Genomic DNA, 12,589 nt, shown 5'->3' on the forward strand with positions numbered 1-12,589 from the left:
TTGGACTGCAAACACACCTCAACCCTGACATGATCACTTCCTGTTGGACTGCAAACACACCTCAACCCTGACATGATCACTTCCTTTTGGACTGCAAACACACCTCATGCCTGACATGATCACTTCCTGTTGGACTGCAAACACACCTCAACCCTGACATGATCACTTCCTTTTGGACTGCAAACACACCTCAACCCTGACATGATCCCTTCCTGTTGGACTGCAAACACACCTCAACCCTGACATGATCCCTTCCTGTTGGACTGCAAACACACCTCAACCCTGACATGATCACTTCCTGTTGGACTGCAAACACACCTCAACCCTGACATGATCACTTCCTTTTGGACTGCAAACACACCTCAACCCTGACATGATCCCTTCCTGTTGGACTGCAAACACACCTCAACCCTGACATGATCACTTCCTTTTGGACTACAAACACACCTCAACCCTGACATGATCACTTCCTTTTGGACTGCAAACACACCTCAACCCTGACATGATCCCTTCCTGTTGGACTGCAAACACACCTCATGCCTGACATGATCCCTTCCTGTTGGACTGCAAACACACCTCAACCCTGACATGATCACTTCCTTTTGGACTGCAAACACACCTCAACCCTGACATGATCACTTCCTGTTGGACTGCAAACACACCTCAACCCTGACATGATCACTTCCTTTTGGACTACAAACACACCTCAACCCTGACATGATCACTTCCTTTTGGACTGCAAACACACCTCAACCCTGACATGATCCCTTCCTGTTGGACTGCAAACACACCTCAACCCTGACATGATCACTTCCTTTTGGACTGCAAACACACCTCAACCCTGACATGATCCCTTCCTGTTGGACTGCAAACACACCTCAACCCTGACATGATCACTTCCTTTTGGACTGCAAACACACCTCAACCCTGACATGATCCCTTCCTGTTGGACTGCAAACACACCTCAACCCTGACATGATCACTTCCTTTTGGACTGCAAACACACCTCAACCCTGACATGATCACTTCCTTTTGGACTGCAAACACACCTCATGCCTGAGCCACTCTATATGTAAAAGGTTCATTCTTAACAGCATTTATCATTCAAGTAAGATGCAAGAAGGAATCTACACAGGGACTCTTTGTGCCTGACATGAGTGTTGTTTCATCACCTTTGACCCTGAGCTGAGCCGAGGATTTGGCGTTGGCTGCAGAGAAGTCCACGCTTCCGGCCATGTCCTTGCGACAATTGAAAAGGATCAAAATGTGTCGTGTTCCCTCTTCCTTGATCTCCACATCCTGAGAAATGAGAGCAGCACTTCATCAAACTCAAGCTATGGACAGAATCTTCATGTCAGTTTGGATTTGAATCAGAATCAGAAAAGACTTTATTGCCAAGTATGATTTTATACATACGAGGAATTTGTTGTGATGCTGTTGGTGAATGCAGTCCAATAAACTAAACTAAAGTAAATTCTTACAGTGCAGATGCACATAAAAATATAAATAAAAATATATACAGTCTGTTATGTAGAAAAGGGTGTCTTACAATTTAGCATCTATTATGAGAGGAGCTTTCATACAAAAAGACCACAGTAGGTTTCGCAGTGACTGAATCATGTAACCAAATGTACTGCTGGTTCCTAGAATACTCGACATGAAAGGAAATGCAGCAGAATTTCCTTCTGACCAGTTGAAAGTCAAACAATGTTAAGATGTATTAGAGTGTCATCTTACTGCTGAGGGGTGCAGCATGTCTCCCTTCAGCTTCCAGGTGGCGTGGAGATCCTCCTCTGAAATTTCGGTCTCAAACTTGGCTGTCTCCGTCTCTGTGACCTCCACGCTGTACAGAGGACGGACCACCTTGATGTCACGCTCTGTAGAGGATTAAACAGACATTAGTGACAAGCAAGCATGAGGTGAAGCTGACTGAGTAGAACAGTCGCAGCAGTCCAACAGGAAGTTTGAGGTCGGCCTCAGCAGTGAGACACATGTCTGAACACTGCTGGAGAACAGACTGAGGACATGGAGACAGTCGACGGAGCGAGGATGGAGCTGACGCTCTCATTCAGAGCGACTTACAGTTTGGCAGAAGCAGACACACAGAGAAACTGCAGACAACAACCTGACTGTCAACATCGTCTCTACACCGTCCCCATAGAAACGCTGATGAGGACACGTCTCCTCACAGGTGATTCAGGGACAGTTTAAATGTCTAATTATTGCCAACAGCAGCAGAGCAAGCAAATGGTGACAAATGAGCAGGAAACCAGTTTTCTGATAATTTCATAGAAAAAGTTTCCAACAGCTCAAAGTTTAATTGACCTATAGAATGCGTCCTAAGTGTCTTTCTTTTTTCTTATCAGGTGACCTTGAGGCCTGCTCGATCGATGTTAACAGATATATCGTGTTATAAAATATATATCACAGACAGACATCTGCTATGCGAAAATTTACTTGACCCTGAATGTTTCCAGATGCTTCTTCTGCTGCTTTCAAGCAACTGGAGCTGTGAATGTGGGTAGAAAGTCTAAGTTTACAAGTATTTTGACATGTATGTGAACTCGTGACTGGACATCTGAGAGAAGAGACATGAACAGAACAGTCAGGATGTCTCTGTGTGTCCTCAGACATCTTATCATGCAGTCGGATGATCCTCTAGAGTAACAACACACACATAACATTCAGACAAACATCAATGGAGGACAGAAGGGAGATGAGCGGTGGCGTGGTGGCAGTTGGCGAAGGTCTGAATCTGCATTCCTGACCGAGGTTCTGTGGTGTCGCCTGGAGGTCGTATTACCTTCGATGTTCAGCTCGGCTGTGGTTTTGTCGGTGCCACAGTCGCAGGTGTATATGCCCATGTCAGTCTTTGCTGTCTTCTTGAGCACCAGTATACGCTTCTTGCCATCTGATTGGAGGAGAATGTTCTTGGAGGGAAAGATTTCGTTACCATCTTTGAACCATTTGACTTTGCCGACGGCCTTGCTCAGCTCACAGGATTGAGTCACCTCATCCTTTTCAATGGCGGTGTAGTTCTGGAGCTTGACTGTGAAGTAGAGGTCACCTTCTGCATTGAGACAACCAGGAAAATACAGTTCAAATACGTTCAATCAGATATATGGATGTAACAATCACAGTTTGATGACGAAAAGCTACTCGATGACTGACCAAGCACGTTGAGCATGGCCTCTGAGCTCTTGTCCATGGCCTCCACTTTGATCATGGACGTGTCATCAATGGTGACCTCCTTGAAGGCCAGTGTGTGAACTTTTCCCTGGTCAGACATGTGCACCACTTTGCTGGGATGAAGACGCACGTCATTTTTGTACCAGACCACCGTGATGTTTTCATGAGAGAGTTCAACACTGAACTCTGCCGTTTCCCGTTCCTTCACCGTCACGTCCTTGATTGGTTTGATAAACTCAAGTCGAATGCCTGACAAACAGAAATTGTATGTATGTGTATATATATATATATATATATATATATATATATATATATATATATATATAAAAGTATGTGATATATGAAATTTAACAGGTGGCTGTGACAGGGTATTTTAAATCTAAATACACAGATTATAACCACAAAGTGTTCAAGTCACTTTAGTATATTGAATTAATATTTGCCAAAAAGCATTCACCAAACAACTCAATCGGTACCTGAAAGGCTGACGAATTCACAACATTCTTAATTTAAAACGTTTTACCAAATATCCAGATGGTTTCTCTTATTTGGAGCTGAACCTGTTTGGCATGCTAGAAGATGACTGTTCTAGCGGCGGATCTAATCCGAAGCAGAAACAGGACCTTTCCTTATCTGAAGTTTGACTTTATGGTTGCCATGGCATTACACTAGGACCAGGCATGACAGTCAGTCGGATATTCTACATGTGCATATGCAAATGCATGTAGATAGACATTTTGATTTTTAAGTGTTCACTATCTCATCTTCTTTGGTTGATCCCACTCAGGCATCAGAGCATTGGTGAGATGTTGTGCTCCAGTTCAACCCAATGTTGTAAAGCATGTCAGATCAGAACTCACAGGCCAAAGCTTGGACAGCATTTCTTACCGTTGTCTAGCAGGGACACAGAACCAGGTCAGAAGGTAGCTAACACACACTTTCATACTTTTGGCCATTGAGTTGTTGAAAGGCTTTTGGCAAATACACCATTGACAGAGGAAGAAAGACAGGGGCCACATAGTGACCGACCTTGAATAATCAGCCTCCCAGACGTTCTCTTATCTTCGGCCTCAAACATGTACTTGGCTTCATCTTCATATCTGGCAGATTTTACGATAAGAGTGTGTTTCTTTCCCTCCACCAGCAGTTCAAACTTGTCATCTTTAGACAACTCCTGAGAACCCTTCAGCCAACGGAAGCTTTTGGGCTCTCTAGATATTTCCAGCTCAAACCTGGCCTCATCCTTTTCATACACGTGCACGTCCGTCAAAGGCGTAATGAAAGACACGGGCAGCTCTGTAGGTTCAGACACATACGGTTAATATTAAGATGCAAAGTTCTCACAATTCCAAAGTTGTGTTAAGGGAAGTTAATTGAGGTCGGAGAGCCAAAGGTGCAAAGAAATAATACAAAAGGTTTTTGTGATCTTAGTATTCACAAAGTAGTAGTATTTAACATTCGTCGAATGCAAATCACTACTACATTTATCAATGAAGGAGTAAAAGATAAATGTGGAGCAGAAAGAACAACTGAGTGCTCAGGTTTGAAAGGAAGGAGTGGGAGGTAAGGAGGTGAACGCTCACCCTTCACTTTCAGGTTAGCCGAACACTTGGCGTTGGCGGCAGTAAATGCCACCTCGCCTGTCTGAGGCACTTTGCAGTTGTACAAGACCAGAGTGTGTTTGGCGCCGTCCTCCACGATTTCAACATCCTGCAGATTGCCAACAAACTCCAGTATTTCAGTTAAAACATAAGGACTCAAAGACGGGGTCAATTCACCGGCATCATGAGCTATCACGATTTCTTGTTTAGAGGTGGAACATTCATGACGCTTCCTGATGTTGTGAGAATGAAAATGAATTGAGAGAATATCTACAGAGACATACAGCAGATGGACTGAGGACTTCTCCGTTCAGTTTCCACTGGCCATGGACATCATCTTCGCTGAGCTCGACCTCAAAATGAGCAGTCTCTCCATCAAACACCTCAACGCCATATACTGGCCGAACTACCTTGATGTGGCGAGCTGACATTGAAGAAAGGGGAACAACTCACTTAAGATGTCCAAACATGAAAGACCACAGAGTGAATTCACATAGAATCATTTGGACAAAGACAGACCTATGAAGACATAATAGTTTTAGGCTTTGAGCAACCTTTTTTTTCTTTGTTTTTTTTGGATTGTGGGGGAAACCAGAGCAATGGGAGCAACCCCACACAGAAACAGAGCCCAAGGGCAAACTCCACACTCCAAAGGCCAGGACTCAAAACTGGGACCGACTTCCTATGAGGCAACAGTGCCGACAGTGCTAACCACTGTGCTACCATTACACCCAGTGAACAACCTTTTAAAGGACCATAAACTATGAAAAGGTTCCCAGTGGTGGCTAGTTATGAACCAGCCAATCACCTGACCAGCAGTACCTGGACTGTCTTGAATGATGAAAGTTAAATTTGTTGACAAGCCATTTAATTTGGACTGGTCTAAGCTTAAAAAAAAGACCTGTTAGGTCCTCGAAGTGACAGGCACCTTCAGAGAGTCAAGTTCTGCAACAGGAACCATGAGGACCCTTTGAAGAAGTGACTTCATCAGCCCACAAAACAAAAACAAAGAAACCAACCACAGACAATACAACTGCACAAACTACTAGACATACTGTACTGCCCGTTGCACACCACTACAAGATAACCAGACCTTCCAAAACTTGAAGAGAGATTCCAGAAGTCTTGTAGTGGTTTTCTATCTGATTAAGAGGGCTGGACTGAGTGTTGATAGTGGTGCTACAGAGGTGTTTACAGTGATGGGCCAGAATGGCCATGAGGTGAAGTGAGGAGGTGAAGCTCCATTAGGGTGCCTAAGATGCCTTAATACTAGTGACAAAACCTGTATTTTACCTTCAATGTGAAGTGTTGCTGTTGTCTTGTCAGTTCCACAATCACACAAATACTGTCCTTTGTCTTGGTCATTGACTCTCTTGATTACGAGGGTTCTGCGTTTGCCCTCAGCCTTAATGGAAACCATCTTAGAGGCCTTAACTTCGGCTTCATTGTGGTACCACATGACATCAACGTCTTTGTTGAGCTCACAATCTAGAACCACCTTGTCTTTCTCCACTGCAGTATAATCCTGCAGTTTAACGGTGAAGTATGCATCTCCCTCTGAAATGGGGACATTTGGGGTGACTCTTCATTGCATATACACAATACATGTACAGAACACAAATGCAATATGAAGACATTGAAAGACAAACAATACAGATGGGCAATTTCTGAACATGGACAGACACAAACAAAGACAACGTTGGAAAGAAGTAGTAGACACAGTGAAGAAGAGTTTTCTTGGCGTTACCTATAACTGTCAGGTTGGCCATGGAAGGGATTCCTTTAGCCTCAGCTTTTATTTGGCAAATATCATCAAGAGTCACTTCCTTTATCTCCAGCACATGCTTCTTTCCCTCCACATGCGTGACCACCATTCTGCTTGGGTGGATTTTAAGATCGTTCTTGTACCAGGTGACAGGTATGTTCTCATGAGAGAGCTCCAGCTCAAACCGAGCTGTGTTGCCCTCCTTCACAGTCTGGTCTTTGATTGGTGAAATAAATTTGAGTCTGATACCTATAATTACATTAGGAAGACACATCCATATGAGTTAGTGCAAGAGAGGAAGCAACCAACTCAATGAATTGGGTCGTGAAACAGGTCCTGATGAGAGCCATGCCCAGTCCTGGTGGTCTAGAACTTACCCTCCACTGATAGTCTCGCTGTTGATTTTTTGTCCAAAACCTCAATTATATATTCATCTTCATCATCAAACTCACAACAGTTAATGATTAGCATATGCTTCTTTTCATCATCGATGATGTCATATTTTTGGTCTGGGGTAATGATGTCAGCGCCTCGATACCACATGACCTTAGGGACATCCTTCGTGATGGTGCACTCAAACTTGGCCTGTTTCTTTTCAGGCACAGAAACATCCTTCAGTGGGACAACAAAGTCCATTTCGATTTCTGGGTCAGAAAGTGACAGGCACAGAAGGTCAACAAAACACAACAGGATTACAGTCAACGACCAGTGGCCAATCAAACATGTTTACACACACACACACACTTGAAGTAGCTCTAAAAGCCTTCAGAGTCTTACCGCCAGGATACCCAGTGCCTGCTGACATTAAAAATAACCTTGTGATGACCCTTCTTGCAACAATTGTGGCTCACTGATAAAAATTCCTGGTAATTCAAACCTGCTTGCAGAAAATCTCTTGGGTAAAGCTTCATTTATTCAGGTCAACTTATCAAACTGATATTTCCTCAGGAACCCAGGATCATTTTGGAAAAGGGTCAGCAAAGTAGGGCTGCACGTAGGGAATTCATGAAGAGAAGGTTGAAATGAAGTCATCAAGGATGAAGGTAAAAAGGGTCTTTCACCCAAAACAAATCACTTCAGTGTATACTCTTCTGTCAGGATGCTCCAGTCTTCATTCTTCAGGCTGTTTTCCCCACTAGATTTGTAATTCTGCTCTCTCATCAGCTTGTTGGTAATTGCTGGGCAAGATCTGCTGCTAACTAAGGGTTAGACTCAGCAAAGGTGAAGAAAGTAGCCGACTGAAGAATCTGTGGATGGTGTCACCAATAAACTGGCCACTGAGCGTAGATTCAACATCAAACATGTAACCACAGACAGTGCGACCACAGAGTGACATCACTATGACACAGACTGTACGACAAACGTAAAAATGTGGGCTTTCTGGACAGCATGCTTTCGTTATAAATGATGTAATAAAAAAATTCACACATCGGCCCTATTAAATAAAGATCTAAGGTCCGCACTTGTGCCATACTGCTTTATTGATTGCCAATGGACCTTACACCTTTATTTTTACAATTAATTTTTCAAAATTGTGACAAATTGAAGTTTTCCCCAGGATATTAAAAGTAACAGCTTACCTTTAACATTCAGCATTGCACTTGTGATGGCATTCAGAGCCTGGTAGGACACTTCACCGGCCTGGTCCAGTTGGCAGTTTTTCAGGATAAGCCTACGCACTCCATTCTCCATCTGAATGTCGCATGTCTGAGGAATTCATTGATGTATATTTATATGGAATACTAGAAAATGTCGAAAATGGGCAGATTCATACATTGACTTGTGTCTAGACGTGACAGGTCTTACCGGGGATCTGGTTAAAACCTCTCCTTTGAGTTTCCATTCTCCTGGAACATCATCCTCAGAGATCTCTGTCTCAAACGTAGCATTTTCCTTCTCAACCACCTCAACACTGGCAAGGGGCTTCAATATGTCAGCCTCCCTCTCTAAGAAAGTGATTGTATTAGTGAATTAATATTGACCATTTGATAGAAAGGTAGGTTAATAATTGATAAACTGGTGCATAGTAAAGTAGTCGTAGATTAGAACCTCCTAGTGTGAGCTTGGCAGTGTAGACACGCCCTTCCACCTCCATGGCGTACTCTGCCACATCATCGGGCTGGCAGTTCTTGATGGTGAGTGTCAGCTCCTTTCCTTCCTTTTTGATCTCAATCTTATCAGAAGGAGTGATCTCATTCTCTCCTTTGAGCCACTTCCAGTTGGGTGTGTCCTTGAAGAGCTCACATTTGAATGTTGCGGAGGCCTTTGGCTTCACATGCTGGTCTCTCAGAGGTTTGACAATCCAATCTTTGATGATTTCTGTTAAACAGGATGGACTCACTATCCATTACACTGTACGACACAGTATACAGTACATGGTACTACTACACTGTAAGAATAGTAATTACCACCACACAATGAATGTGGTTTTCAGTGATTTACTGTTACGTTTGGGTAGAGGCTAAATTAAGTTTTATGGGGTTGAAAATGATATATATCCTATTTAATATAATCTAAATCTCAAAAACAACTTTTGTATGTCATCAGCATAGAAATAAACCCTCATGAACTATTTCTTAATGGTATGCCATGTGGTAATGTCAAAGAAACCAAATACTTGAAGTACCACAAAAATCAAAACAGTACTTCTGTAGGAAGTGCTGGCACCCATGTGTGTTTCATTGTTGAGTGCATGTTCAATCCTGCTTACCAATCACTTTGACATTTGTGGACGTCTTTACATCTTCCTGGCCAGATACTTCACAGGAGTACACACCAGCTTCCTGTTCAGTGGTGTTCTGGATGGTAACAGCATGCTGCATTCCGATGATGTTTATCTGAATCTTGTTGGCTTTCTTCTTCAGGACCTCACCATTCTTCTTCCAAATGACATCTCTCTCTTTGTTCAGTTCACAGGTAAGGTACAGAGGCTGACCCTTCATTGCTGAGGTCTCCTCCTCCAACTCCTTGATCCATTTCACAGGTAGCTCTATAGAGAGATGATATGGCAATGAAACTGAAGAAAGATCATGGCATCTTTGAGGACATTTTCATGACAGAGAAAAGACATTGTTACCTTCAACAATCAGTTTGGCTGTGCAGGATATTTCCTTTCCTGCATTCTTGGCCACACAGGTGTACTCGCCGGTGTCCGATAGTTGGACATCAATAATGTTCAACTTGCGATCTTTGCCATCAGAGGTGAACTTGTGCTTGGGGCTCTCTCTCAGGTTGCTGCCATCTTTCATCCAGGAAGTGATGGCAGTAGAAGGCGAGACCTCACACTCAAACACAGCAGAAGAGCCGATTGACTCCGCCTCCTGCAGCACAATATCCTGAAGCTTCTTGATGAACTTCAGCGGGACGGCTTTGAGCTTGAAGCCCCCAAAAGGATCCTCCGGGGGTGGTGTGCCTCTTCCACCAGGCCTGAGACCACGGCCTCTGCCTTCTCCAGGAGATGGCGTCTGCTTAGCTGGAAAATAAATTGACAAGACTTCATTCTTATTTGACTTTCAGAGGGGTTCTGAGGTGCAATCTCCTCAGAGAATCCACTGGTATAATGATTTATAAAGACTCTACACTCACGTTTTAGCCCTCTGCCTCTGCCTCTTCCAGCTTCTTCTGCTGGTTGTCCCTCTGTTCAGAGACAGGTTAAATTAATTCATCACTACCTAGTTACTGTGTCACTGTCTTCATAAATATGCAATTTACAGAAATGTCTATTCCAAACAATTGGAGAATATGGGCTGATGGTAAATCAAACAAAATCATGAATGTGAATGGAACGCATCAATGCTACTCAATGTGGACCAGAAAGACAGATGGAAAATGTAGCTTCACACCATGAACCAATAAAATGAATGGAAATGTACAAGTAGGAAAAGTTGGACTGACAGGAATGATACGACAATGGAGGACACACACATGAAATATAGCACATGAATTTGACCTGACATGATGACACACAGATGATGATTAAACACAAGAGATGGAGATGGTAAGATATGATGAGGTACATGTAGATGGACGCATGAAGTGGCAATGGGTTGAGATTATTCAGGGCATGATGGAAGATTTTCCCGGTTGTAACCAAATGAATTGGGGCCGTCACCATCTCACCTCTCCTGGCCACCCCGGGCACCTCCAGAGCACCTTCCTCTGTGTCACCTTCCCAGTCTTCAGAGCCATAACTCTCTTGGGGAACCAGTTCCCAGCCCCAGGCTTCTTCCACCTGTTCAGCCTCCTCCTCTTGCACAAACTCCTCCTCTAGCACCTCCTCCTCTGGCTGTGTGGCAACTTTCTTCATCTGCACTGCACCAGGAGAAACTTCCTTCACCAGGGGAACCTTGTCTTCACCCGGCTTCACTGGTTCGACAACCTTCTCTTCTGATGAGGGCTTCTCAGGGACTTTTTTGAGAGTGACAGCTTCGGCAGAGTCTTTTGGTGTGACTGTTTTAGGAATCTTTTTGAGTTTATCAACACTCAGCTTCCTCTCAATAGGGACCGCCTCTGCTTCCTTAAGCTTTTCAACCTTGGGAGATGGTGTCTTTTTCAGATCAACTTTCTTGAGCTGTTCCACAGGCATCAAAGAAACTTCTCCCTTATCTTCTTTTGCTTTCAGCATTACTCCCTTTTTTGGCTGCAGAGGTTTGGGCTCCTCAGAGACCTTCTCAGGCTTTTCAACAGAAGCTGAAACAGGAGACACTGTCTTCTCCAATGGAACTGGTTCAGCCTGCTTTGGCTTCTCTGGCTTCTTCTTGGGAGCTTCAGGGATCTCAGTTTTCCTTAGTTTAGACTGTTTTTCTTGTTCTTTCAGTCTCTCATCTGGACTTGTGCGACAAAGGCCCAGGTCATCAGAAGGCTTCCTCTCTTTCTCCTCTGGTGGTTTCTTCTCAGGCTCTACAGCCTCTTTTGAAGTCCTGGAGATAGGCTTCAGCTTGGCACTCTCTGCCTCTGGCTCCTGAGTTGGGATTTTCTTCACCTTGGTAGGTGCTTTAGCTTCTTCGGCCTCTTCCTCTGGAGTTTTTTTCTTGTCTACTGGCTTCACCACTTTGGCTAGTGGTTCCTTTGCCTCTGTTGGAGCTCTTTCATGTTTCTTGGCGGGTTCTTTAGCCCCTGCCTCTCTGTGGGTCCTCTCTCCCTTCTGGAAAGCCACAGTGTCCCTGTCTGGTCTCTGAATTTTATCTCTCTCTGGCTCCTCTGCTTTCTCAACTGGCTTCTGAAATGGTTTCAATTTTACTACCTCTGGTTCTACTTCATCTGAAGGTAATTTTTTCACTTTCTTAAAAGCTGCATCAAAAGAGGAAGGTTCCTCCTCTTTTGGAGCCTTGGGAGTCTTCTTTAAAGAAATCTCATCTACTGGTTTCTCATCTTTTAGAGTACCTTTGTGGCGGGTCCATGCTTCTTTAGGAGCTTCTTTATGTTCTTCTTTAGGTTTTACGGTTTCTAGCTCTTTCACCATATCTGCTTTGTCTTGAGGTTTCCTCTCCTCTGCAGTTCTCCTTGAGGGGAATGACATCTCAACAGCCTCTTCTATGTGAACCATCTCCTCAACATTAAACACAGTAGTCTTGGTGACCTTCTTCAGTTTGAGTTCTTCCTCAGCCTCTTTCTGGGGGACTGATGGAACCTTCTTCAGTTTGATCATTTCCTGCTCCTCCTCCATTCCTTTCATGATCGGGGTGGTTTTCCTCAAGGTGGGAATCTCAAATGTCCCAGCCTCTTCTGAAGGAATTTTACTTTTTTTGCGCAGAGCCATTTCTGAGGCAGCAAAAGTTTGATAATATTTATTGAAAATATACTGACAGTGACTAAAGTATTTGCCAATACAGACGAAAACATGTACAAGGGGACAGACACAAAGCTAGGACAAAACGATACAATTATGACAAAACATGGCATATTAAAAAAAAATTAACCATTAAACCATTTTTCAAAATTATTGTTTGTGATAACCTTGAAATAATTTAGTGGTCAATTGATTTCTTTACTCCGATGGTCTCCTAAAAACTGCTATGTCTCAAAGCGTTTCGAT

The 12,589-nt window shown here is 43.6% G+C and overlaps 1 protein-coding gene across 1 annotated transcript in view; it reads right to left on the bottom strand.

Moving 5' to 3' along the window:
• Positions 1-12,589, bottom strand: part of LOC147251642 (titin-like) — a 204,696-nt gene that overhangs the window by 100,890 nt on the left and 91,217 nt on the right. The window contains exons 97-113 of the mRNA XM_086221100.1: positions 10,675-12,315; positions 10,141-10,191; positions 9,632-10,027; positions 9,266-9,544; positions 8,605-8,874; positions 8,362-8,501; positions 8,136-8,262; positions 6,933-7,199; positions 6,538-6,804; positions 6,084-6,347; positions 5,075-5,214; positions 4,773-4,899; positions 4,219-4,485; positions 3,172-3,438; positions 2,804-3,070; positions 1,738-1,877; positions 1,173-1,299 (exon numbers count right to left, since the gene is read on the bottom strand). Of these exons, the coding sequence (XP_086077226.1) occupies positions 1,173-1,299; positions 1,738-1,877; positions 2,804-3,070; positions 3,172-3,438; positions 4,219-4,485; positions 4,773-4,899; positions 5,075-5,214; positions 6,084-6,347; positions 6,538-6,804; positions 6,933-7,199; positions 8,136-8,262; positions 8,362-8,501; positions 8,605-8,874; positions 9,266-9,544; positions 9,632-10,027; positions 10,141-10,191; positions 10,675-12,315 (5,037 nt within the window). The remainder of the gene's footprint in view (positions 1-1,172; positions 1,300-1,737; positions 1,878-2,803; positions 3,071-3,171; positions 3,439-4,218; positions 4,486-4,772; positions 4,900-5,074; positions 5,215-6,083; positions 6,348-6,537; positions 6,805-6,932; positions 7,200-8,135; positions 8,263-8,361; positions 8,502-8,604; positions 8,875-9,265; positions 9,545-9,631; positions 10,028-10,140; positions 10,192-10,674; positions 12,316-12,589) is intronic.

The sequence above is a fragment of the Aulostomus chinensis genome, chromosome 12, assembly GCF_037954235.1.
Source record: "Aulostomus chinensis isolate RoL2024-O1b breed Wild chromosome 12, RoL_Achi_v1.0, whole genome shotgun sequence".
Taxonomy (NCBI): Eukaryota; Metazoa; Chordata; class Actinopteri; order Syngnathiformes; family Aulostomidae; genus Aulostomus; species Aulostomus chinensis.